Here is a 27,421-nt window from a genome sequence, read left to right as displayed (position 1 = left end):
ACGTCTCCCGATTTGGATGAAAAAAATTGAATTTCTAACCTTTACAAAGTATCTTTCCATGAAAATCGCCACATATTTGTTTCTCTGCGAAAACTTAATTTTTGTTATATTTACAAATAAAGTAAGGATAAGTAATCTAGATAATTTAGTTATTTAATACATTACCTGGTAATAAGTGGACGTTATCAATAACATAATTTAATTTTTTGGATGGGATTTGTAGCCAATTATCTAGAGAATCAATCTAATTATCTAAAGCATCTATACAAAGATTGTGGTTCGACAAAATACCTTTGTGGTCATCGATTGTAACTTAAATTCGAAAACACTTCTTCTTAAAAATACGAAATTTTATTCAAATTGGATTAACCCATTTTTCCTTTATTTTTTTTACATATCCCAGTAGAAATATTTAAGATTAGCTGTATTTGGGCTTTGTAAATCCCGAAAGTTCTCTTTTTAATACATTTATACTTTTGTCCAATGCTAGCATTGTTTGCTTTATTAATTATGAATTTTCTATAAACTATTTATTTATTTAAAAATATTTAATCAACGTTTTCCAAACTATTTACAAGTAAATATATGTATGTATGAACATTTAAACACACATTTAACTCATACTTACAAACAATATTCAAAAATAATATTCAAAACAAACTGTTATTATGAAAAATATTTCTATTTCATAGTTTCCCTTTTATTATAAATATTGCGATAAGATACTGAGAATATATTAATACAAAGATAATAGAATTTAATAGTGCATACTGATTCAAATGACACCTTACAACAAAAATACAAATTTAGGAAGTAATAAAGTTTTTTTTTTCAACAGTATGGTAGCATATTCCTTCTTAATGGGTAAAATTTCATATATAATTGTTTTAGATTTTTATGCTTTTTTATTGAAATATAAACTTAATTTGTATAATATTTATATTAAATACACACAGGATTTAATTATTAAAATTATAGTCGGTATAGCTCTATTATAATTTGGAAATATCAATAATTTTAATTTTAAGGTAAATTTATCATTTCAATTGATAAGTCTGTGTTTTTTATTATTATTGTTTTCATTTTTTTGCGTTCAGATAAGAATTCACCTGTTGAAAAAATCCGAAAAGAAATATTGACAACAGTTTGATTTTTGACAGTGACCGTGTAAGAATAAAACAGTAAACGTGCATAAATTGTTTTTCGATTAAAACTTTCTTTCATTTTGTAAATAATAATTTATCGTTTTTAATTTTTGTTTAAATAGGTAAAATAATGGTGATAGTTCGTTTTATTATTTAATTTAAATTTTATTAACTTCTCTTTACTGAACATAAGCAAAATCGTTTTGAATTATTACTTCATTGTTAAAGAATTTTTGAAAATACCTGTTATGTGACATGGTGAATTTTATTAAAAGCTCAAAGTGATAAAAATTACCCTTATCTAAGACTACATTCACATCTACATATCGACAACAAAAATGGAAAGAGCCGTAACATTCTAATACATTAACAAAAAATATGAATATATTATGGCATATTCTACTAATAAAATCGGTCCTAAATATGTTTTTTAGATATGTATTTTGTTACAAATATATCGGTATCATTAAAAGATGATGGCGTTTTAATCGACGATATATTAGAATTATTTAGTAACCATTTATAAATAAAGTGTACGTGATAGTGTATGTGTAAATGATAATGATATACAATAAACTGAATTGACTTATGTACTTCTAAAAAAATATAAATCAAAGTTCTAAAATTTCAGAATAATATATCAAACAATATAATACAAAATATGGTAAAAATGTGAACAGTATGACCACGATTGAATAAAACAACAATAAATATGTATAAGCAAATATCAATATATTATAAATCCGATTCATTACAAATGTTTAACATCAAATTCAATTTCGCATATGGACGAAAATCACATTTCGAAATTTATAATAAATTATTAAATAATAATGATAATGTTTTTTTGTGTAAGAAAATTATGTTTAACTAAAAACAAAGGACTAAATGCATTACGTTATGTGAAAGTGTACTTCATCGGGAATTTGTAGTAGTAAAGTGTTAATTTTTAGGATAGGTTAAAAAGTATAGCAATGTTCTAAAAAAATAGTACGTGGTTTCTTAAAATTTTGTAATTTGTGTATAACAAATGTCTTGCAATGCCAGCGTTTTATTTGAGTCACATCACCCACTGTTCTACTAATCTAAGTTGCCGTATAGGATTCTCTCATCTATGTTGTTAATTCCACCCTCGTTCGCCTTATATAAATTTCATTCGTTCTTACTTTGCCGATTGTCTTTAAATGGCAATATGAAACCTTACCGCTGATAGATTATTCAATTATAGCTTCTTACAGTAAACTACGGTCTAGATATAGCCATATTGCACGATATCGCCGATATTTTCTGGCCTTCGAAAAATATTTTAATCTCTTTTGGCTCAATATTCAAAATATATTAATCTATATTACACATTCTGCTATAGCATGAACTTACACCTGGAAGAAAATGGGTTGTCATAGAATCCAATAATTGCCTTAATTCAATTTGAAAGCCTCAAAAGTATTATTCGATTTAATGAAACCTAACGACAGTTTTGTGTTCGATCTAGAATGAGATTCATTACCAAACGAAAATCAGAAGATTTAGATTTTATAAAACCAATGTATTTTGTGGTCGTTTTTAAAAACAAATCCGACAAAAGTATTCCTTGTCATTTTGGTTTTAAATATAGGTTCACATAACCATTTTGTCAAACAGTTTATCCATCCGAGTAGCAACAGATACCAACAGGGATTTAGTCAAATTTCACGGTTGACCACAACATTGGCGCCAATAATTCGCTGTTTCCGACAATGTTAATTTCTATGTATGCATTCAATATTTACATACATACGTTTAGCAGCAATAGAATTCCTAACAGTGTTCAAAATTTAAATTGTGTTAAAATTGTATCTAAAACATAACAATATTTAATTTATAAAATTTTAATTTCATAGCGAATGTTTTAATCAACAATGGTATTGAACGGGTACGAGAATGGCAATACAAAGCCAAATGGTCAAAACTCGTCCGATATTAAACCAACTTATGCCCTTGAACATTTGGCAACGTTTAAAATAAAAAATGAAGCGGAAATTAGAAGACCTAAGGAAAAATTAAAAACACTTGTTGAATTGGATAAAACCGGAGGCGTTTGGCCCATGAAAATGTACATGTGTTTTAGTGGACAATGGTTGGTAATGTTGGACTGCGACATGAAAGAAATTGAAAACTTTCCCGGAGCTCTCATAACTGAACCTACCGCCTTCATAAGTGAAGATCCAATGGAAATCTATAATAATATCTTAATATTTACGGTACCAGGTATTACTCTAGGAACAGCTGAAATGCACGTTTTTCAGGTAAGAAACTCATCATTATTTCTACTTATTCTATTGTTCACTATATTCATTGCATACAAATAGGTAAGTGATGTTTCGGCTGTTCATATGGTTGAGGATTTAAGAACTCTTAGTATGGGAAAAATAGTGACAGTAGATCGCAACAAAACACCTATTAAATTGCCAAAGGCGGACAAATCAATGCAACCAGTTAGAGATCAATACGGCATTGCTCATGCAGCAGCCGAAGTGGCAGCAGAAAAAAATGCCCAAGATCAGGAACAAGTAGCCAAGGATATTAAAGTTTTAAATCATTGTTTCGAGGACATTGAACGTTTTGTTGTTCGTCTGCAATATGCGGTGGAAGCCTTGCGTGAACTAGAACTTCGCAAAAACGAGCACAACAGTCACGGAGAGGGTCTACTCATAACTCGCTCTCGCCCACCCACCGAAAGTGAATTTTCTGATATTCTGGCCAAACACAAATTGGCATTTAATTATGTCACTAAATTGGAAAACCATTTCCAGGACCCTTCTGAACCCATACATAATTCGTTTGTTTCGCTGCAAACAATTGTTAGTGTATGCAACGATGTTTATGTCGGTGCAAAAATTGTCGAAAATGTTGTCAATCCATTGTTGAGACGAGAAACAGTCACATTCCTTAACTCCCATTTAAACGACAATGAATTGGATTTTTGGAAATCGCTCGGTCCAAATTGGACTCAATCCAAAGATCAGTTTAAAAATCACAAAGGTGCATATCACCCAACATTTTACGATGAGTGGTCTCCCGATTGGGTTGTAGACGAAGAAGTAGCATACATTCCATCGTCTAAAACATACACACAATCCACAAACGGTTCACCTTCTCCAGGCCTTGGCTATAATGCCACATGGTTGGCACGTTTGCAGTCTAGAAATGTCAAGATTGCAGAAGTCATTTATAATAAAGTTGCCAGCAATGATAAAGAATTGAACGTCACCAAGGGTGAACATCTCGAGGTAATATTAACAATATCCACACACATGCACAATATTTTCATAAATATATATTTGATTGATATATATATTTTTTTTTTGTTTTTATTCCCTTATCAAAATATTCGTTTTTTCCTATTTATGTACCATGTTTGTAGATAATCGATGATTCACGCAACTGGTGGAAGGCACGTAATGCGGCTGGAAATATTGGTTACGTACCGCACACTATTTTATCCCCAATGAATTTTGATCAACACTCTACCTATGCGGGCCGTGATACAGATTCATTAAGTTCATCTGTGTTTGATCATGGTAAGACATTTTATTTTTCGGTATATGCAAACTACAGACAAGATACAAGCTTGTATGATGGAAAAAATTGTCCCCTAGATTTGTTCTTTGGATTGTAAATGTACTAGTATCATGCAAAAATTAGCTTGATAGGATAACATTAGCATGCATAACTTAGATGCGGCTCAAAACTTCAGAACTTTTTGCATAATATAGTTTTATAACTCAAAAAAAAAAAAAAAACAACTATAGAGGAAGGAAAAACGGGCAAAATTCGCAATATAATTTTTTGGAGTACCTTAATGTATAATCACATTCATAAAAGATGTGGTAAATTCTCTTAATATATTCACATCATATGCGATTTCATTAGAAAATAATTATGAATAATAGGATTCTTGAAAATAATACATGTTAGTGATCCATGTTAAATTAAGTTACATATATTTAGAATTTTCCATGCTTATGCCGCCAAATTTCACATCTGATTAGCATTAAACAATTAAATTCAATTAATATTTCACTCTTTTTAGATCACCAACAGAACGGCAACAACCGTAATACTTTAAGTACTTATGTCCCACCATCAGAACGTGAAACTCAATCACAACAAGCTAATCCTGCCAGAACATCCATACCAAGATCTTACAGTATGCCAAATGTACCGATACCACCACCAATGCCCCCACCATCAGATCCAAATACTCCTAGTGGAACCTTAAAACGCAACATGGCCGTCACAGGTACCATGGCAGGTAAATACTTTACTCTATGTTTATAATTTTCCATATTTTATTTACAACTTTATACTATTAGCCATGCGTGCCCGCAACGATTTTGAGACCGACGATGAAGCTCTGATGCTACAAAGCACAATAAATGATGAACTGAAATTTACTCTAATGCAAAGAGAAAAACGCAAAGATTTGGAAATTCTCAAAACTCCACAAATTTATATTAATCAAAATTCCAGTCCTAAAGAAGTCGAGGAATGGTTGCGAGGAAAAGGTTTCTCTGATGTTATCATTAAAAAATTGCGTGGCCTTAATGGTTCAGAACTATTTGCACTGTCGCCCCATGATATAGAGGGATATTTCGGTCAAAAAGAAAGCCGCCGCCTCATATCACAAATAGTCTTACAGAAAAATATCTGTGAGGTAAGTAAACAATCTGTTAATGTCCAATTGCAGTTTTAAATTAATTTTTCTTTATCTCACATTGCTTAGTACAAGACGATTCGTTCATCTGAATTATCGGCAAAATTGGCTAGAGCTAGACAAAAAGCTGACAATAAGGATTGCGATCCAAACGAAGTTTTTTAATTGCATTTTATACAGACATCTTTATGAAAACAATGAAATATTAAATAGTAAACTATTATGTAAATTCAAAATAAAGAATATAATTAAATGGACATGATTAGGTACAATTTATAAAATAATTACCCTTAGTAACTGATAAAATATCCATAAATTTGTGCTCTTTTAAAAGAAAAATCAATACAAATTTAGCTTTTTGGGAATTGGATCCTGAGTTCTGAGTTAAAAGCTTTTATAAATAATGTAATTAATTATATTTAACATTAAAAACCAATAATTTATTTAAAAAATTGTACTGATTTTATTTCTAAATATAAATAAATTATAAAACTTAAATTTTTAAATAAAAATGGTAATAATTATCATAAAGAACAATGTTGGCAACCGATATCTCTGTTGTTCACCTTAGAACATTCTATTCTATATAATTTTCTAAAAAGACACAACAAATTTTAACAATTTTATACATTTGATGTCAAAATAGTACTGATTTCGAAATCCCAATTAATCAACAATCGTAAAAAGTAAAATTAGTAAAAATTTTAAAGAACTGAAATGTGTAATTTTTAAGTCGTGGCTAGGTTTACAAATTTTGGTTTTAAATTAGTAAGGGCATGTATCAAATTTCATACAATTATCATTAAAATTGCGATCTTGCACCTTGCGCACGAGGTTAACATGGACAGGACGAGCGGACATGAAAATGATTCTAAGCCGATTGGTATACTTTATGGTGAGTATAAATGTGTTACAAATATCAGCACAAACCCAATATACCCTTCTCACAAAAGTGGTGTAGGGTATAAACAGCTGTTATTATTTTAAACTATAACCTATAAAAAACCTAGGTTATGGTAATAAATAAATAAATAAATAAATAAATAAATAAATAAATAAAATAGTAATTATGAGTCCATTATTTCCGCAAACAACTTATACAAATAAAAGTTTTATTATAAAATTAAATCACATTCATAGTTGATTACGGTAGACCACACCAGACTATTATTATTTTCTGTTACAAACGTTTTTGAATACAATAGAATTTAGATAAAACTATAGCTAAACTGGATTTTCTTTGTTATGTTCATTATATAATATTTAATAATTCCAACTACACATTTAATTCTGTGTACAAATTAAAAAAAAATGTGCCATAAGTGCTCATTTGCCAACACTGTACCCAATAAACATCGATTCAAACCTGTGAATATTTTTGAAAAATTTCTTAACTAAATAATGTATTTTCCAAATTGTTTTCAAATTTCAAAGTTTAGCCTTTGAAATAAACGTGATAATTTCAAAAAACGTTTAAAAAAATATAATATGTGATATTTATAAAATTTTCAAAGTTTTGTTTTAAAAGTTTTTTTCAAAAAATAAATTATTTTAGAAAAATAAAAACAGAACATTTTTTCTACAGCAAGGGAGCGAATAAAAACGTTAAATATAGGAGAAATAATCGGAGATATAAAAGTAAAAAATATGCTAAAATAAATGTATGAATGTTTTATTTTCAGGTGATGTAAACAAATATATGAATTTTGCAATAGTTGGCATTATAATTAGGGTTTGAAATATGTATGAAAATAATAATAAAGAATACTTGAAATACGTTTGAAATTTTTTTTAGTTGCAAGCTTACCTCTTGCCTTTTTTAAATTTGAAATACATTTGAAAAATACGTTTGATTTCTAACTGCCTTTTTGTTTGAGAAGGTCATAATTTTCCATTTGAAAACAAAATTTTTCAAATTTGTTCTCAAAGGCTATGTATGAAATTTGAATAGGTTTTCAAATACATATTTACATCATTTCAAAGGTTTTTGCTTATTGGGTATAACTGAAAAAACGACTAATCTATTTTATTTCCTTATCAAGTTTTGTTTTCGCTTATGATTATCTATCATTCCAGAGAGTTCAATATCACATACATATGATAGGAGGCGAAAGGCTGTGAAAATATTTTACCCAATAAATTTCTTGTGGTAATTTATTTAGTTTTTATGATAAAATATACACCATGTAGATCCAGTGTTTTTCACATCGAGAAAAATTCTTGATCATCTTGCATAAAACAGTGTGAACACATTTTAAATATTTCTTGTTAAATTTTAAAATCGATTCGATAAAATTATAGAAATAAGGCTTAATATAAGTATAGTAAATTTTAAAAATTATAAAGACAATTAAAACAATTATCGACTGAAAACATTCAAATATTATTGTTATTAGAGGTGTCCAAAAACTATAGTTTTCTTTTTGGATAGGACTTATTTTATTTAATAGTATTAAAAACTTACTTATGTAAAATTTTAACCCAATTAAATAACCCGTGCCGGAAAAAATTAAGACAAATAAATTTACACACTAACAAAAAACAAAACATTACCGATCTACGAAAAATCTATTTTATATGGACAGCTCTAGTATGTATTCATATTGGTATCTCTTCACCTATCACTGTGTTATCTTCCGTAATTAACTCCAAGAAAATATGACAATGGGAGTGTATTATCGCACGACAGATTACATTCATCATGGTCATTACAAAAGTCATGGTGACATAAGAAATCAACAATTTTCCAAGATTTCGTTGATGAGCATGTTATGAAAAGTTGACAGACAAAAAACAACGATAACCCGTAATGTTGACAACAACAAAAGTTGAAAACAAAAACGTGTTGCACTCAATTAAAATACAACAATTAATTAGCTGCTACTAAAGGATTGACGCGTGAGTACTTTGTAAAAAAAAAGAAAAAAAAAACAAAAGAAGTTTATTAAAAACAATCAACCAGTCGTACCATATATGGCAGCCAAAAACTAACAACCATCTACGGGAACGATAGATACTGATAAACCATAAAAACTAAGCTAAGCAAAAAATACTTATGTACACAAAAATTCCCAAAAGTTAATAAAAACCATATACGATGTGACCAACAGTGTATTTACTAAAAATCTCTTTAATATAAATAAGTTGTAAAATTTTCAAAATTTTTCTCATAAATACTCGTGTTAAATTTACGTTTTTCTTAATTTTGAACTAAATTTAATAGAATTGTAAAATATTTAATCTGTTCCCTTATATGTACATATGCATGTAGGTATGTATGTAAGTGTTAACATTAAGTTTTTCTTTTAATTACTTTTTTAATTGCAATAAAATAGTATTTCATAAAATTTCATACAATCGATCACTTGGTTTTTAAGGTTTTTGGTGTTGGTAGATGTAACTCTATTGCGACTGATGTACATGTCACCCTTCCACCCTATGTACATACATGTCATTATCAAGTTTTTCCTAAGTATACACATATATATGGGATTTACTAGAATAAAAAACAAGTACGAATGTATAGTCGGGCGTAGCCGACAATATGATACCCTACACCAGTCAGTATGTATGTTAAAAATGGGGATTATTTAAAAAAATAAAGCATTTGGTTTGTTTTTTTAACTTTATTTCGGAATATTTTTACTTTTTTTGGCAAAAAAAAGAGATTTTTTTAAGAGGGCTTAAAGGGGAGTAGGGCAAAATATGGCCCTATCCTTAAAAATGTTGGTAGGGGGAGTTAAGTCTTCTTCAATATTATTTATGTAGAATTTAAAAGTGTTATTAGTGTTTGTAAGTGAATTTTGACCTTTAAGTCATTTTCTGAAGGGGAGTTTGTATGGGGGATAGGGACAAATGAAGCCCGATCATTACAAAAATCGGTAGTGTCATATAAAGTTCTATAAAACTAAGTTTTGTCGACTTTTGTTAACATAATAGATAATTTAAATTAATTATAAGCCAAAAGGCCATATTTGGGGGTTACGGTTGTATGGGGGCTAGTCGAAAGAATGGACCGATTTTAACCATCGTCCTTGGGCCAAAAAAAGCGTGTGTGCCAAATTTCATCCAATTATCTTGAAAATTTCGGCCTGTACCTTGCGCACAAGGTTTACATGGACAACCAGCCAGACGGACGGACATAGCTTTTGTATGTTACAAACATCAGCACAAACCCAATATACCCTCCCCGCTAAAGTGGTGTAGGGTATAATTATAAAAATATTACAATATTTTGTGCTAATTAGCACAAACTAATTAATTTGTGAAATATTGCAAATAAAGACAAAGTTTCTTCCAAAATACGTTTTTAACAATCTTACTTACATATATTAAAGAGTACCAAACAATTTACTCGAATTTGGTTTTATATAGGTCTTAGTACTCGAATTCCAAAATAATTTGCCAACAGCTTATTTTGTGTGAGTAAATGAACTACTTTTTAAAATTTAAAAAAAATGGCTCAATGTGTTTGAATAAAATTAAATTTCCCGTTTTTCCCCTTCTTGCTACTTTTTTCCCAGTAAAATGCAAAAATTTTATTACAATAAATATTACATTAATTATTAATTAATTCATTAGGAATAATTCAATAAACCGAAAAAATTTTCTTAATGTGCTAAAAAAAAGTACCATAAATACAGTTTTCTCTCTTTTAGACCCAAAAAGGACTGACTTTAAAAAAATTGTATATCCTACACCACTTTAGTAGGGAGGGTATATTGGGTTAGTGCTGATGTTTGTAACGCACAATAATATTGGTCCCATACCTTAAAATATACCAATCGGCTCAGAATCATTTTCTGAGTCGATTTAGCTATGTCCGTCTGACTGTCCATGTAAACCTTGTAATCAAACTACAATTTTGCAGGATAATTGAATGAAATTTGGTACATAATATTCTTTTAACCCACGGACGAACCCTATTGAAACAAATAGGGCTTTTATGGTTATAATGCGCTATGGTTAAGACGACTACTTTCTCTCTTGAACTCCATAAAAATATTTTTTCAAAACATTTTTAGATTTAGCTAAAAAAGTGAACCATGGTGCAATGTGGAAAAATATAATCGATGCCAAAATTATTTAACTTTTGAAACGTGTATATAACTTGTCCTTTAGAGCACACGACGTACCATAAAAACATGTATTTACATATTTTGGTTTTTCTGATAACAATTTTTAATTTTACTAATATTTATTATTTTATACTTAAAATACTTCAAATATGTGTCGATTTTCTAAGTAATAGACAAAATAAAATTTTTCATATAAATTTTATAAAAATCTCTTTTTGAAAAAAAGTAAAATTTACGGGTAAAATCGACAAATCTTGCCTGTTTCTGTAACATTCGACAAAAAAATCGAAAAATGTATAATCGTCTTGTTTAAAACAGGGTGAATAAACGCAATTCAAATGTATTTTGATTTATTGTAATGTGTTAAGTTAACAAATTATTAGAATCACTAAAAAGTGGAAGACTTTAATATTTCTAGGTTTTTTCTCGACTCGAAAGTTACAAAACATGGGCACAGGTAACACTTATTCGAACTCTTTAGAATGTGTTTTTACTATTCTAAATTTAAATAAAAATACTTAATTTTTTTAAGTTATACAAAAGAAGTAAAGTATTTTTAGAGTATTCAATTATTTGGGTTTTTGTCTTATTCGGTTTATTCGACAAATATTTTTGAGTTTTTATGTTAGCCGGTTAATGATCAGATAATTCAAAATTATTCGATTAATCGGATAAAATATCAGTACAAAAGATATACTTTAAAAAAAAATTTGGATTATTTTCGTTTCTTTGGAAGTGGTAATAAATGTTATTCTTTCAGATGTACTTTCATTTATTTTTGCTGGGATATTTTTAAAATTTCTTTTTATGAATCAGAAATGTTTCATTACTAACTTTTTCTAGAAGTAGGTAAATGTGAACAAATACTTAAAATGTTTCTGAAGTATTGTTATAAAAATCATCAAAAAATGTTCTTCATTATACAATACAAATTTGAAAATATACAGTAATATTACCGTTAAGTAGAAATATAACATTTCGGTTTATGAGAGAGATTAATCGTAAAAAAATCGATTAATCTCGAAAAACCTTTCGACGATTAATCGTTTGAATACCCTAATGTATAGGCCTTTAATAACAATTTTACAAATTGTAAACATTTATAGATAATAATTTAACAAAGCAATCGGTTTGAATTGTTGTCAGCGCACTGTGGTCCCAATGACAAGTTTAGCCCGAAAAACGTAGTTTTGTGGGATCGTACATATATGAATTTGTTGCATGTTTTGACAAGACTCTAGCCTACATAACGGTATACAAATTTTTATAATATCTGCAATATTATTACTGTAGTAGTGCGTTAAACACAGACAATTGTTTGTTTGTTTTAAATAGCAGAATAGTCAATATTTTTGCTTGGATTGGAGATCTTGTAAAATAAAGCAATATACATATATTCTACTTTATTTGGGGTTTGATTTATACATTGGAGGTATGTATTTTTGTTATTCGTAATGTTCAATCGATTTTGCATTCCGTTCAGGAAAAAATAGGTGAAAACTAAAATATATTCTTTAATAGCGCAATTTTAATAGTATATATTGTATGTTATTATCATCTATGATATGTGCTTAGTTAAATGGTAAAAAAATACGTGCCGATTTCTGCCTTGAAGCTTTCATATCAATACATTTAGTTGCGAAGTCTTTCACCAAAAATGAATTTTTTAATGTTTGTTACTTATACTTAAGAGACCCAGCAAAAGCAAATTATATTGTTATATTTTAATTTTTTTATGAACATTGGCAGAAAAAACTATGAAAAACTAAATTTCATAACCAAATTATCGAAAAAATAGTCCCTAGTGCATGGAACAAAGTATTGAGAGTATTCCAGAATTTCTTTGAAAGTTAGATGAATTTTTCGTTCTTCCTGGCAAAAAAAAAATCGGATGACAAAAATGTTGACGGATCGTCAACGTCGATGTACAGACGACCTTCCTAAAATATTGGTCCGACACCCACCTTAAAGTACACCAATTTTCTCAGAATCACCAATACAACCGTTTGTCCGTCTGTCCGTCCGAAGGATGAATGGTTAAAATGGTTAAGTGTTCTTAATGAAAATTTGTACGTAAATGAAAATTATATGTTAATGAGAATTATTAAATAACAGAAAAGAGAAATTAATACAAATTATTGTATCATTTTGATCAAGTAAATTGTGAATATGACTCAATAAAAAGTTCATGCTTATAATTTTGCAGAGAATGATTATTATTTATTTTTTGCCTTATTTATCATTTTGGAAAGGTTATTTCGTATTTATTACAATTTTGTTATATAACATGTAAGATAATATTTTTTGTTTTTCCTCTGGTATAAATAAAAACCCACTTAACAATTTTGAAAATTCTAACTACAATACCTTTTCAGATTAACAATATGAGAGATGCCAAGCAAACTATTGCAAGTTCGCCAATTTCTATCTATTTATGAAAAATTTTAATTATCTAATAGTTTTCAAGATATACGAAATTTTGTATTTAATTCACATATGTGGTATCAAGCCCCCCATTAAAATAATAGTTTCTTAGATATACGAATTTTTCTATTTAACTTGTGTGGGGGCTTCGAGGTCCCCAGATGAAAGTCCGCCCTTTTTCTTCCAAAATATTTAGATGAATATTAAAGCAGTTCCAGTTAAACAAAATTTTGTATTTAATTCATACGGGAGGTACCAAGTACCCCATTATATTCTAAATGTTTATGAAGATGAATGTCATGGTTCTTCAGGTAAAATTTAAAGATTCTAGCTCTAATAGTTTCTCAGATATAAGATAGATAGATAGATAGATAGATAGATAGATAGATAGATAGATAGATAGATAGATAGATAGATAGATAGATAGATAGATAGATAGATAGATAGATAGATAGATAGATAGATAGATAGATAGATAGATAGATAGATAGATAGATAGATAGATAGATAGATAGATAGATAGATAGATAGATAGATAGATAGATAGATAGATAGATAGATAGATAGATAGATAGATAGATATATAGATAGATGATAAATAGATAGATAGATAGATAGATAGATAGATAGATAGATAGATAGATAGATACATAATATTGACAAATTAAATTTTTTTGTTGCTTTTTGCTTGTATTAAATACGATTTCTATTATAGTCGAGACAAATATGATTCCTTCCTCATATGCTTAACAAGTAATTGTCCATAACAGAACCAAACATGTTTATACGACATTTTTAACAGATAATTAAGGTTGTGTACAATGTACATACAAACAAATCAAAGGAAAAAGCTGAAGTAAAATTCTGTGTGAAAACTTTGTTTAGTACTAATATGTGGTAACTAATGTGAGTAATTAAAACAATTTTAATGCAAAAATTGCCGACATTCACAAAAAATTTTAAATTCTTTATTAATTAAAACCAAATCGCCAAAGCGAACCAAAAATAAAGCTTGCAGTACTCACTCTCTGTACACATACAAACATTTCCCTCATACTACAAATCAGTAAAGCTCTTTTACAGTGCAGGCCAAAAAAAAACAAAAACAAGTATTAATATCTAAATTCTCTAGCTGAATGAGAATACAATTGCAAAAAAGAATTTCTTAACTTGTTACGTTTTTTTTTTACATTTTCAAAATCTTGGTTTCGAGTATTAATTGAATATACATAATGTAGGTATGTCCATATGTACGTACATTGGTTCACGAAGTACATATCATAGATGCCTCCTCCTGTGGAATAGAGAATAAAATAGAAAAAAATGTATACAAACACAAATAAAAGGCCCAAACCAAAACCATAACAAAGTGAAGTAAAGTGAAACGAAAATGTAAACTGCTTGTTGTGAATGAGTGAGTGAGTGAATTAGTAAGTAAGTAAGTGAGTGCCGGTATTTGATGTTGCCAACACAATGCGGCAGAGATACTATTGATTTTTGCGCTTGCGCGCAGACAGCACAACTCAGACAGACTACAAGTATCCATTCATTCATTCATTTAATCGGTTGGCCCAAGTGCAGCAACAGATATAAATAACCACAAATCTTAGTCAAAAAGTTAGTTCGTCGTTGTAACTATTGGAACTCAGTGCCTGGTCTAGAGCCTTAATTGAATTTTATCTTGTCTTTTTAATAACGTTTTAAATTCTTTGAATTATCATCGATCAATTAATATTTGTTCAATTAGACTCGAATAAAAGTGAATAAATTTTTCAGTTTTGAAAATTTAACGCTTGAAAAGTGAATTATTGTTAACGTGTATTTTGTGAAAATTATTGTTGCATGGAATATTGAATATTCGTATTGTGGAAAGTGAAAAAAGTAATCCACCTCTAAAAATACTTACCTATAAATGTACAATACAAGTATTAAATTAATTTAATTAAATATTCCTAAAACGAGTAAAAATAGAAAAAAAAATATATATATAACAAAAAATTTATTCAAAAATAAACAACAAACTAATATACAAACAAACTTTATATTTTTGTTTTTATATGTATGTAATATTTTTATAAATATTATTATTTGATGTAATATTTTCTTTACAAGGAAGTGTAACACTATTAAATTGTAACTGTTTTTATATCACAAGTGAACAGAAAATATTTTATAAACAATTTGAACATTTAAAACAAAGAAATTTTTAATTCAAATACATATTAAATTCAAAAATAAAGTATTTATAAGAGGAAATTCTTTATAAAACTTCGTGCGCATTAATTAAATACGAAATCATTGAACGCTATTGAACTGTTTTAAATTGAAAAAAAGAAAAAGGTAAGTGTCCTACGATTGCAATAAAAATAATAAATTTAAATAATAATTTAAATTTAATAAAAATATCAGAAATAAATGAACCGCCATATTCATAAATGGTTAATAAAGGTATTGATGGTTTATTGTATGAATTTTGTATGGAAAATGTGCGTAATAAACCCAAAATAAGCGATTGATATCTTTATGAATACGGGAGTAAATGTTTTACTTTTCCGCTTCAAAAAAAAAAGAAATTTATATGTCATCTTAGCCTACACCGCTTTAGTGGGAAGGCTATATTGATTTTGTAATGCATAAAAATATTAGTCCTTTACAAATCGGCTATAGGACTAAGGTACGCAATTTTCAATATAATTGGATTAAATACGCACGTACGCTTTTTTGACTCAATGAAGCCTCATAATTATGTTAAATATACTTGTATCTCGAAAAAAAGCGTCACAATTAAGTTTGCCCCATACAAAGTTCTCTTTAGAAAATGACTTGAATGTCAAAAATTCGCTTATAAACGAATATATCGCGACGAAATTCATTACAAATATTAATCGATTTAAATGTTTTAGCAATATGTGTTTTGTCCCTAAATTTATTAAATATATCAAGATAAATTCGTTATTTTGTAAAATAAATCACATTCAATATTCATAATTAGTAGTCGATCAAGCCGGACTATACTTTCTTACTTTTTTTTTATTTCGTATCCCTAAAAAAATCAAATAACAGGTTTTTCGATACCTATACATGTCAAAATATATTCAAAATTGTTGAAATTCACAGGTTGTTCCGGAAAAACATTTTTTCATATCTTAATTAAGTATTTATAAGAAAATTATCGACCCCAAAATCTAAAAGTATCCAGAAATCGGTAGAAATTACAAACGGAATTAAAAAAATATTTTTTTCAATTCTCTGTAAGTTTTTTTGTTGGAACCTATTTTAAAGTCCTTTGATTCATGAAATATAAAAAAAAACACTTCAATAATAAAAATTTAATGCAAATGTAATCTCAACTTTTAATCAGGTTTTAACCTTGATTTAAATTTTAGTTTTTGTTAATTTATTCACTAAATATAAAATGACACGAGGATTTAAAATACATTCACATGTATGTATTTCTGCATTTTTTGTTAACAAAACAGATGTATACATACATACATACATACATACATACATACATACATACATACATACATACATACATACATACATACATACATACATACATACATACATACATACATACATACATTCATACATACATACATACATACATACATACATACATACATACATACATACATACATACATACATACATACATACATACATACATACATACATACATACATATGTATATGTATATGCATATATATAAAAAATATCATAAAATAACATTGAAATGATAATTTTTAAAGGGTCGTAAAGTACTTTTTAATTTTTTATTTGTTAAACTTGAATTACAATCGCATAAAATTGAAATGTGTATATTTTTAAGGACATTTTGATATTTAAACTTTTTGTGAATGTTGTTAGAGTAACTGGATTACTGGGTATTTATTGTCTTAAAGTTTTATAAAATCATTTAATTCGAGTTTATTTATTTTTGAGCGGCTCAACTTTAAAAGATTATAAAAATAATTAAAACATATAAAAAATTTTATGGAAAGCTAAAACACTCTGATAAACTATAAAGGTTGCATTTCAAAATGCAAAAAGCCATGAAATTCGACATAAACAAGTTATATAAGAACCTTAATTAAGCTTTAATATATAAAAAAATTATATCCCTATATATAATAAAAGGTTATAATTAACCCTGCAACCGATAACCCCCGAGAACCCTTTTTAACGAAAATAATTATATTCCATATATCATTCAAAAATCGTACATTTGATAATATACTACCATCACTTTGATGACCATATTAACTATTTATATACGCCATTAAATCTTAAATAATAGATCTATAGGAACACTTTCTGAAATTCACTTTAATATATGATTTAATAGTGTTTCAGAATAACCGAATATAACACTATTACTTGTTTTGATAGTGTAAGTAAAAAAATCCTTATAAAAACGCTAAAAGTTTTATTAAGAATTAAACAAATAAATTTTTAAATATTAAGAGAAACGATCGACTTGCGTCCTTGGTTGCCGTTACGCAAATTGTGAAACAATGATAGTCAATTATATATTTTTTTATTTAATTATTTTCTAGTCTTTCAGACTGTCATACTTTAATGCAGCTGTTTTCCATCATTGTATTTATCTATTACAGCTTTAATAATACAATTATGATGAATGGTTCGTTTTAAATTTAAACTATTTAAATGATCATCAATATTATTGTTAAATGCACACATATACATATATTTCTTTTGAAATGCTTGATTATTTACCATTATTAATAAAGAAATATTAATAATAAACTGACTGCTTTTTTAATATTTTGTTTGTTTTATTTCATTTTATTTTACAATCTTTTACATGTTTAAAAGCAATTTAGTATTTTTTTTTTTGGTTAACATAAAAAATTCAAATACATACATATTTACTCTTAATGGTCACAGTTACTAAACCTAATTTGAATATCCAATTGCATATTATTTTTATAATCCACTGACCTAATTTTATTATTTGTTTCTTTTATTTTGATCAAGTACTTTAAATTGCATTATGTTTTTCATATATTGATTGAACTGTAAATGTGTGTTGTATAATAATAATCTGGTCAAAAAATACAGATTGTTTCATATTTTATTAAAGAAATAATTCGCATAATGAAAGATCTTCAATTCGGTGTGGAAACGGTGTAATTAGTTTAATTTTTTCACATTTAACTAAAGTCTATTTACATATAACAATGATGTATTATTTCTTCATTTCTTTTAATGATACTTCTGTATGTTTACATTTTGTTAATTACATAATTTGCCATACAAAATAAATACAAATTGTAACCGGCGGTCGGTCCGTCGTCTTTACTTTGAATTTATTATTTCCCCTTTTTATTAAAAAAAAAACAATCTGAGAGAAATAATAAATAAAAAATGAAAGTTGTGAATTTTCTGTCATGGTAGCGGCAACAAAGGCGATCTCATTCACTGTAGCATGGCTAAATGTCTGTGATTAAAGACATGTGTGGTATGTGGATTGCTTTATGTAAATAAGGTCAAATGTCATAAGCAATAAATAGACCAAAAAACAAAAAGGCAAACAAAAAAAAAAAAAACAATAATAACAATAGACATGAGAATTTAAGAAAAACAAATAAATAAAAAAAAGTCTATTTATAACAAAATCTTATGAATAATATTTGTATGTTTCGTTGATTGTTTACACCACACCTTTATTTGTATTTAAATGTTACGAATTTAACATTATTTGTGTTTTTTTTTTTAATTTAAGTCAAAGTCGTTCAACGAGTTTTAATTGCATTGATCTTATAAAAATAAATAAGTATAAAGCGATAGAAAAGAAAATACGGAAAATGTTTATAAATAAATAATTTTATTTTAATTTGCAAATCATTTTTATTATTTCTATTATTTATTTTTAAATATTGATTAGTGGTATATAATTCCAAAGTTTGCATATCAAAGATTTTAATGGAAAATTTAAACATTAAATACCAGTAGTTAACAAATTAATACTTTGTTTTTGCTCATGGAATGTTTAAAAAGGTTTTATATGTCCAATAATATAAAGCCACGATTCGGTGCAGTATAAATTGTTTCTAAAACAATGTTTTCTAGCCCAAAAATATATATCTCTGACAAATCGTCACTTAGTCACTTTCTCCTTTAGGGCAGGACATGAGCAATATAAATTTTGATCGAGAATCCTCAAAAGTTGTTAATATCCATATCGGGAACTTAGAAATGTAAGGAGTGCAGTAGTCAATTTGTCGTTTTTATACCCACCATTAAAACAGAGATTAAAATTTTTCATAAGTGTTCTCTATTGATAAGGTTTGTTTGACCCTACAGACATATATCTCTTAACCATGCATTATTATGAAAACTAAATCTTATTTTACTCTAATAAGTCGTGTGGGGGTTATATGGTTGGCCTCGCCCGACTACAATTTCTGTTTTGTTATTTTTATATATCCCATAATATTTATGCCTATTTATTACCTTTTTTATTTTTGATATTTCAGCTTGAAAGATAATAGAGTCATCTTAAGTTCAAAAACTATTAATATTATTTTATATAATACTTTATAATGTATACAATTTTGGAAATCGCGGTATTTTCGGGAATCGGAAATTCCCGTTTTGCATCCCTAATTATGAATGATATGACCAAATTCCGCTTTACTTAAGATAAAATGTTTCGTTCAATAAAATTGCTAGAAAAAGCGATACAGCGAAACAGTAGATACTGCCCAGCAAAAAAAGTGGTATTGTTCTGATTTTATATTAGTCATATGCAAATCATCGTTATATTTTCGAATTGGTGTGTTTTGAAATTCAATAAACCCTAATATTAACAATATATGAATTAAAAACTTTTTCTTTGTAAAATTTTGGAGGCACTCTTTTCATATACATACATACATTAGTTCAAAACACCCACGTGAAGAAAATCTAAAACACTACCGCATAAGTTGTTTTTAATAAAAAAGTGCAAAATGCCTGAGATTTTGCATCTAATCACATCAGGTATGAATGAATGAGTGAATGTTGGAATGTGTGAGTCTTTTTTTTCTTGTTTGGTGTTTGATAATTACATACCGTATGTACCAGCATTTTCTTTCAGACAATATTGTTCATATGATCGTAAATTTCCCAAACAAAACAGCACTATTTAAAATACATAGATTTAAAAAGTTAAAGTGAAAGGATCATTTCAAGTGATAACGAAAGAAACGATTTGCAAAAAAAATTAAACGCATTTTTATGTGCAACTTCGTCGTAATACATAATATTATAATATACACAAACATAGGTATATACAGTGGCGGACAAAACTAAAGCACGAATTTTTAGAAAAAAAAGCTACGTAAAATTAAAAAAATAGGTTGTTTTGTAATTAAAATTATTATTTTATGTATAATATAGTCAAAAAAAAAATAAATAAAACATAATGTCCTTTAAATATGATCAAATAATATAAATTAGCCTAAAACTGCAGCAATAAAACTGTAAATACATTCTCTTAAAGACATTTTAAGAGCAAATAAAGATAAAATAAAGTAAATGTATACGATTTTTATAGAAATTTTGATCATTCGTCTTCGAAAAATTCCTCAAAATTACTTTTTGCGATTAAAAGAAAACAATTGTGGGTTATTTTAATAAATGTCAATCATTGACACAAATTTGTAGAAAAAATCACATTTTTGTGATGAATCGAATTCAGAATCTATGACAGTAGTATAATTATATGTATAATGTAGTAAAAATTAAACACGGAGGGGGTAATATTGTGGTTTTGGAATCTTTTTCGCGTAATGGGATCGGAATTTTATAAATATAAAGTAAATAAATGCCATAATGGATCGTTTTATATATGAAAATGTCCTGCACTATATAAAACTGAACTATACAGTGGAGATAATGTCTATAAAATGGATCGATAGGAAACCGATTATTAACGGCTTATAATTTGCGAAATTAAGGACTAATAAGTATATTTTGTTATGGAATTTGTATCACTTACTCACATTTATTGAAATCATCCTTATATTTTTTTTTTTTTTCTTTTAATCCTAAGAAAAACTTTTTAGGAGAAATTGTTGATATTTAATTGCATAAAAGTGCACTGCGAAGGTGAATGATCAAAAAATTAAATCATATAAGTTTACTTTACATTACGTTAATTTACTCTTTAAATGTCTTCAAATGGAAATATTTTCAAATTCGATAGTAATTTTTGTTAACAATTTCTAAAAAAATCGCTACAATTTAATATATTAAAAGTTATGTGCTTTTGTTTTGTCACTGCAGTTTTGTCGCAATTTACATTATTTGATCAAAAATAATTTATTTTAATTTTAAAAAACATTATGTTTTATTATCTTTATCATATCTGGACTATAATCTACCTGAACTAATAATTTTAATTACGAAATAACAACTTTTTTAATTTTACAGAGCTTTCTTTTAACAAGTAAAAGTTCGGGCTTTAGTTTTGTCCGACACTGTACATATGTATGTATACGTATGAATAGGTATTTAATATTACGTATATACACATGCATATGTATTTAATTGTTTTTACTACTTTTCATTAAATATTGAAACTGCAAATAAGACTAAATTTATACATATTAGGGTGTTTCGTGGGCCATTTTTTTGCAGGAATACCTCTTAAATAATGAATGTATGTTAATGTACTTATAAAAGAAAACATTTTTTTTAAAGTCGTTACTAAAATTGTATACAATCTTTTTGAATTGGGGCTCGTAGTTTTGAGCTTATCCCGGGAAAATAATTAAAGCTTTTGTTGGTCCAAAAAAAATCATAAAATAGGCCAAAATGCCAAACAATTTAAAAACATTCCGTTACTGAGAGGTATTCCTACAAGAGATTCTTAAAAAGAATGTTGTTTAGGACACTCTAAATGTATGTACATACATAATAGGTACGTATATTTTGGTTTATTTATTTTTTTATTGTTTTCTTGTTTTACCTGAACATTTTACGATTTGCAAAATTAACGAACAATTTTAAGACTCAAAAAGATATTATATTTTCAAAAGCATACATAGATTTATATATGAATGTAATACTTTAATCAAACGTTTGTATTTAATTTGATTAAACAGAGTTTAAAGATACTAGCAATTATAATTATTAGCTGGTAAATATGGAAAATCCTTGCAATAGCGGACATCTGTTGATTATATGATTGTTTTAATTTTTGTGTAACCTACAAATGGGCCATTTTGTATAATAAACGAAATAACTTTTACAAAACATAAAAATATGTATAATTTTAATTCTTTTATAATAACAATATTAGTTAACAGGGCATTTATGATGACAATTAAACAGCAACAAGTTTCCATTAACAATCTTAACAATAAATTTTAAAAATATTAAATACTTAAAAGCCAACAACACTGATTTCAATTTGCACCACAACATTGAAACCATTATCGTTTCAACAAGATCGTTATTAGATCTGATCTATAGCAATTATTTAATTAAATTACTGCCACCTTGATACATTTTTGTAAATACGCGATCATGTTTAAAATAACGTTTTTTCTTAGTTCGTTATTAATTGGTAAATAGCTGTGTTGAAAGGTAAATTACATACATACATACATACATACTTACATACATACATACATACATACATACATACATACATACATACATACATACATACATACATACATACATACATACATACATACATACATACATACATACATACATACATACATACATACATACATCTATATCGACGCTTCCAAACTAAGACATTCTTAGTGTGCTTGCACTAAGAATGTCTTAAAACAAACGTCAATGTTCTTTAGACTAATAGAAATTAAAAAAACCGTTTATAGCCATATTTTAGACGTCATTCCCCGAAGTTAAGTTTTACTTCTTCATTCACTATTTTTTGTTTTTGTTGATTGTGTTTTCCCACTTTTTACTTGGGTATAATTGGCCAATAACACTCAATTAAACTAAGGTAATTAGAAATGTCACTGGTTATTGAAAAGTACAAAACATAGATAAAACTAGTTGACTGGGCTGTTAATTAAAATTACTGAAAAAGAAACTTTTAATGTATCTTTTAACAAAATGAGTACGTAAAAATTTATAATTTGAAATACAGGCAAGAATTATCTTAAGAGCATATAAAAGTAATAAAAATAATAGTTTTAATTTTATATAACAGCAACAACAACATCAATGTTGTAGATCATTGTAATATAAAAACGTACCTTTTATTAAATTATATATTTAATTTACTAAATAAAATGGTTTGTCTTTGATTGATTACTATTTAAAATCAAATAAAAATAAACAATTAAGTTTGACCTATGTATTATTATCAATCAATAAATTACTCTTATTTGTATTTTGTTTAAAGTAATACAATAATGGTGTCCTTATTTTTAAAGTATAATAATTACTTTCAATACAATTTCAATTAAGCAATCAGAAACGTGTGGCACAAATTCCAATAATTCTAAAAGATACAGTCACTGAAACCCCATTCAATACTTTGTACATTTTTATTTCTATTAACAATTTAAAAAATTGCGAACGTAAGATATGAAAAAATACACTCACTCACTTTTCATTCGTATCTGGTAGCTTTATGTGTTTGTCTATCCGTAGTTATATTTCAAAGTCAAGGTCTGTGCCGCACATACAACCAAAGAAAACAGAAAAAAATGAAAGACAACAAATCCAAAAAAATAAATTTATTTTATCCAGTAAAACTGGAAAACAGACAGACCGTCAAACTAACAAACTCTGAGATTATTAATTACCACATTTATTATTATTTTAAAGTTTTAACGTGTGTATTACTCTTTTGGATTTTTTTCTTCTCATGAAATTCATCATTTATTGCAAGTTGTATATTTACTATATCCAAATAGTAAAAACATACATACAGACACATGTATATAATATAGATGTATAACTGCACAACATACATACATATTTCTACTATTGGGAGTTGCACTACAATTCATTGGCATTAAAATCTTTATTAAAACTTTATTACCTATTAACTATTATTTTAAATTTTATTTTTTACTTGTGATTGTTTTTATTCACTTTGTTTGTTATACAATTGTACAATAAATGGGACCTCTATTCTGCACAAAAAAATTTTAGTTTCATCATCATTTATAACCATGAATTTTGAGGAAACAAATTACATTATTTCTGCTAAAAATAGGTTAAGTAAATAAAAAATATTTAATTTTTTTGCTATTAGCAAATATTGCATTTTGCAATTTGTTATCAAGGCTATGGGAATTTATCTTATTTTAATGTTTTATGTGGATCATTCATTTTAATTGTTTATGTTATAATATATGATTAATATTTATACATACAATAATATTTTTACTATATGATAAATAAAATACTAGATGTCTTTCCATTTTATTTTTAAAAAATTTGGAAGGTATAACAAATAAACATTGTCCAATTTGAATATTTCCGAAATTTTTAAATTTAACCCGATAATTTGCCAAGCAAATGAAAAAAAATTGGAATGAATGAAAAACTAGCTTTCTGAACTTCTTTGGACAATTTTTGCTAAGACCAATATGTTTAAAGTTGCAATCATTTTAATAAAATCTAGTATGATCAAAATGTCCAACTTTGATCCTCTCTAACCTACTGACCTACTATACCATAGTACTAACCTTGGTGAAAATTTCATCCAAATCGGAAGACATAGATTTTTAAAGTTGGGTGGGTCACCTAACACGAAATTATTTATATGTATAAGTTTTACAATAGTGGAAAGGATTAACTGTAGGCGAATTTGCCATAAAAATTTAGAATCTATAAAATATAGATATGTAAAGAACTAATTGATGTCTTCTATCGATGATATGGATATTACGGACATGTGGACACACAGACACCAAAACAATGATTTTTTTTTAAACCGAATTTTCTGATAACACAATAAGCACGATTTAACACTTATTGAATAGTTCTTGCTATTTATAAAGTAACTACTTTAATAAAAATTGCTGTGAAAATTTTTTAGGAAAGCTGAAACCCAGTATAATATTGTTAACGCAAGAAATAAGTACTTATTAAAAAACCATATATTAAAACGTTTTTTAGCGTATAACTAAATCAACACTTTCGTACTTGGCTGATTCGTACTTTATTCTTTTTCTCAGTGTACTATATAGTGGACATTTATTTTGATAAAATACCTCAGAATTAATGAAAAATGAATTAATTAATTGTTAAAGAAAAATTAAACAAAAATTTCTTGTAGAAGCCCTATGTTCCCAAGTGGAATAAGTAAAGGAAAAAAATTTTAACTATTTATTAGCTGTTACATTTAATGTCGAACAATATAATATAATTAAAAATATTAATCCCCGTATTCATAAAGATTTTAATTACGCACATTTTCCAAAATTTCTACAATAAACCATGAATAACTTTATTAAACATTTATGAATAAGGGGGTAAGACTATAAAATTAAATTGTATATATAATAGACAAGTGCTAATGGACTAGCTTTAAGTGTTTTATTAATCATTTATTCTACCACGTGGCAAAAGTAATTTATTAATTAATATTTCATTATCAATCAATAATTTAAATAAAGTAACGTAAAGTAACATAATAAATACCAAGAGACCTATCCCATACACACACAGTCCAAAGTTGTAAAATTTATAGCAAACATTTACTAAACAGCAAATAAAATAATTGTAACAAATTAACGTTATTCAGGCACTCATTCATTTATTCATTTAGATATTTTGTTGAACAATCGGACAGACGTTTTTTGCAAATGTTTATGTGTGGAGTTCAAATGTAAACAAACTTGAGCAAATGAGAAAAATTTATTACCAGTTTCCTCTAGTAGTTGTTAGTACAACAATGCTTAAACATCTGTGTATAATACATAAAACGTGCTGTAATCGCCACAATATATAGACATCAATTATGACATCACAAGTCTGTTGCATCCAAATCAAAAATTACCGTAAAGGTGCTTGAACAGAGATACTACATACATATGTGTTTATGCACATACATAGAGTACACGAGTAAGTATGAATATTTACGGTGTTGGACATAATAGAAGGTGGAAATAGACATAGTTATTTCATTCAGTTTCAGTAACAATAACATAACAAAGCAAATCATTTACCATTGACCATAACCTCGCCTTTAATGTCCATAATTGCAAAGATAGAAAATAATAAAAAAAGAAAAACTGGTTAATTCACTTGCATTTAGATGGTCTATACACAGTCTGTGAACAAACTCATATAATCTTGATTATCTTAAAAGTAGCAATTCCTTAACCTGTCGGAATACGTTTGTAAAATGTGTGCTTGGATGAACACTTCTTGGCTGTTTGCATTGCAGAGTTGCCACTTTGGTATATTCTTTAAATGAAATTTGAATTACTTTGATACTATGTATTTACCGTGCTAAATATAATATCAATAAAGTAAATCTTACATATATATATATATTATATATATAATATATATATATATATAATATATATATATATATATATAATATATATAATATATATATATATAATATATATATATATATATAATATATTTGGATCAATACTCCTACACATTCCCTAAAGTTTTCTTCCTAAAAGACTAAAAAGTGTAATATTAATTCAATTCCATTATAAAAATGGTAACACTGCGTTAAACAAAAAGTTAATGCGATGAAAAAATTTTCTTGCTGTTGTTGTTAATGATGATCATTACTATTTTTTATTATTACTACTTATAACTAAATCTTTATGGTTGTATGTCTGTTTATTTTTCTTGATCCAAAACAAGTGCAACAAGATTATGAACGTGTTGTAATTGACTTTTATTTACAATTGTTGTTGATTTTGGATTTTGTTGCTGCTGTTAATATTGTTGGAATTTCAATTGATTGGGGAAACACTTTCATAGATGAATGCAACATTTGATTTGATATTCTGTTGCTGCTGTTGTTGCAGCTTGGAATTCGAAATATAAGACACGCAAGCATTGTAAGTCATAACAAAATGCACTGGTTAAAA

General features: G+C 27.1%; 2 protein-coding genes across 2 annotated transcripts in view; both read left to right on the top strand.

Annotated features, from left to right (window-relative positions):
• Window positions 1–1,028: 1,028 nt before the first annotated feature.
• On the top strand, window positions 1,029–6,157 carry LOC111679986 (epidermal growth factor receptor kinase substrate 8). The gene is made up of 7 exons (XM_023441589.2): window positions 1,029–1,267; window positions 3,026–3,430; window positions 3,494–4,414; window positions 4,549–4,705; window positions 5,218–5,439; window positions 5,501–5,841; window positions 5,911–6,157. The coding sequence occupies exons 2-7, from the start codon at window positions 3,044–3,046 to the stop codon at window positions 6,004–6,006; spliced, it is 2,124 nt and encodes a 707-aa protein (XP_023297357.2). The 5' UTR covers window positions 1,029–1,267; window positions 3,026–3,043; the 3' UTR covers window positions 6,007–6,157.
• An 8,764-nt stretch (window positions 6,158–14,921) lies between these two features.
• LOC111679984 (peroxidase) overlaps window positions 14,922–27,421 on the top strand; it is a 48,174-nt gene continuing 35,674 nt past the window's right edge. Inside the window, exon 1 of the mRNA XM_046948064.1 lies at window positions 14,922–15,683. The gene's annotated coding sequence lies outside the window, so the exon portion shown is untranslated. The remainder of the gene's footprint in view (window positions 15,684–27,421) is intronic.

This window comes from Lucilia cuprina, chromosome 4 (genome assembly GCF_022045245.1).
Source record: "Lucilia cuprina isolate Lc7/37 chromosome 4, ASM2204524v1, whole genome shotgun sequence".
Lineage (NCBI taxonomy): Eukaryota > Metazoa > Arthropoda > Insecta > Diptera > Calliphoridae > Lucilia > Lucilia cuprina.
The sequence above is the reverse complement of the archived record's forward strand: the minus strand, read 5'-3'. Positions and strand labels throughout refer to the sequence as shown.

Coding starts and splice junctions, on each gene's coding strand:
- LOC111679986 (XM_023441589.2), top strand. CDS start 3,044: ATGGTATTGAACGGGTACGAGAATGGCAATACAAAGCCAAATGGTCAA. Junction 4,415..4,548: donor CCAAGGGTGAACATCTCGAG/GTAATATTAACA, acceptor CCATGTTTGTAG/ATAATCGATGATTCACGCAA. Junction 5,842..5,910: donor TACAGAAAAATATCTGTGAG/GTAAGTAAACAA, acceptor CACATTGCTTAG/TACAAGACGATTCGTTCATC.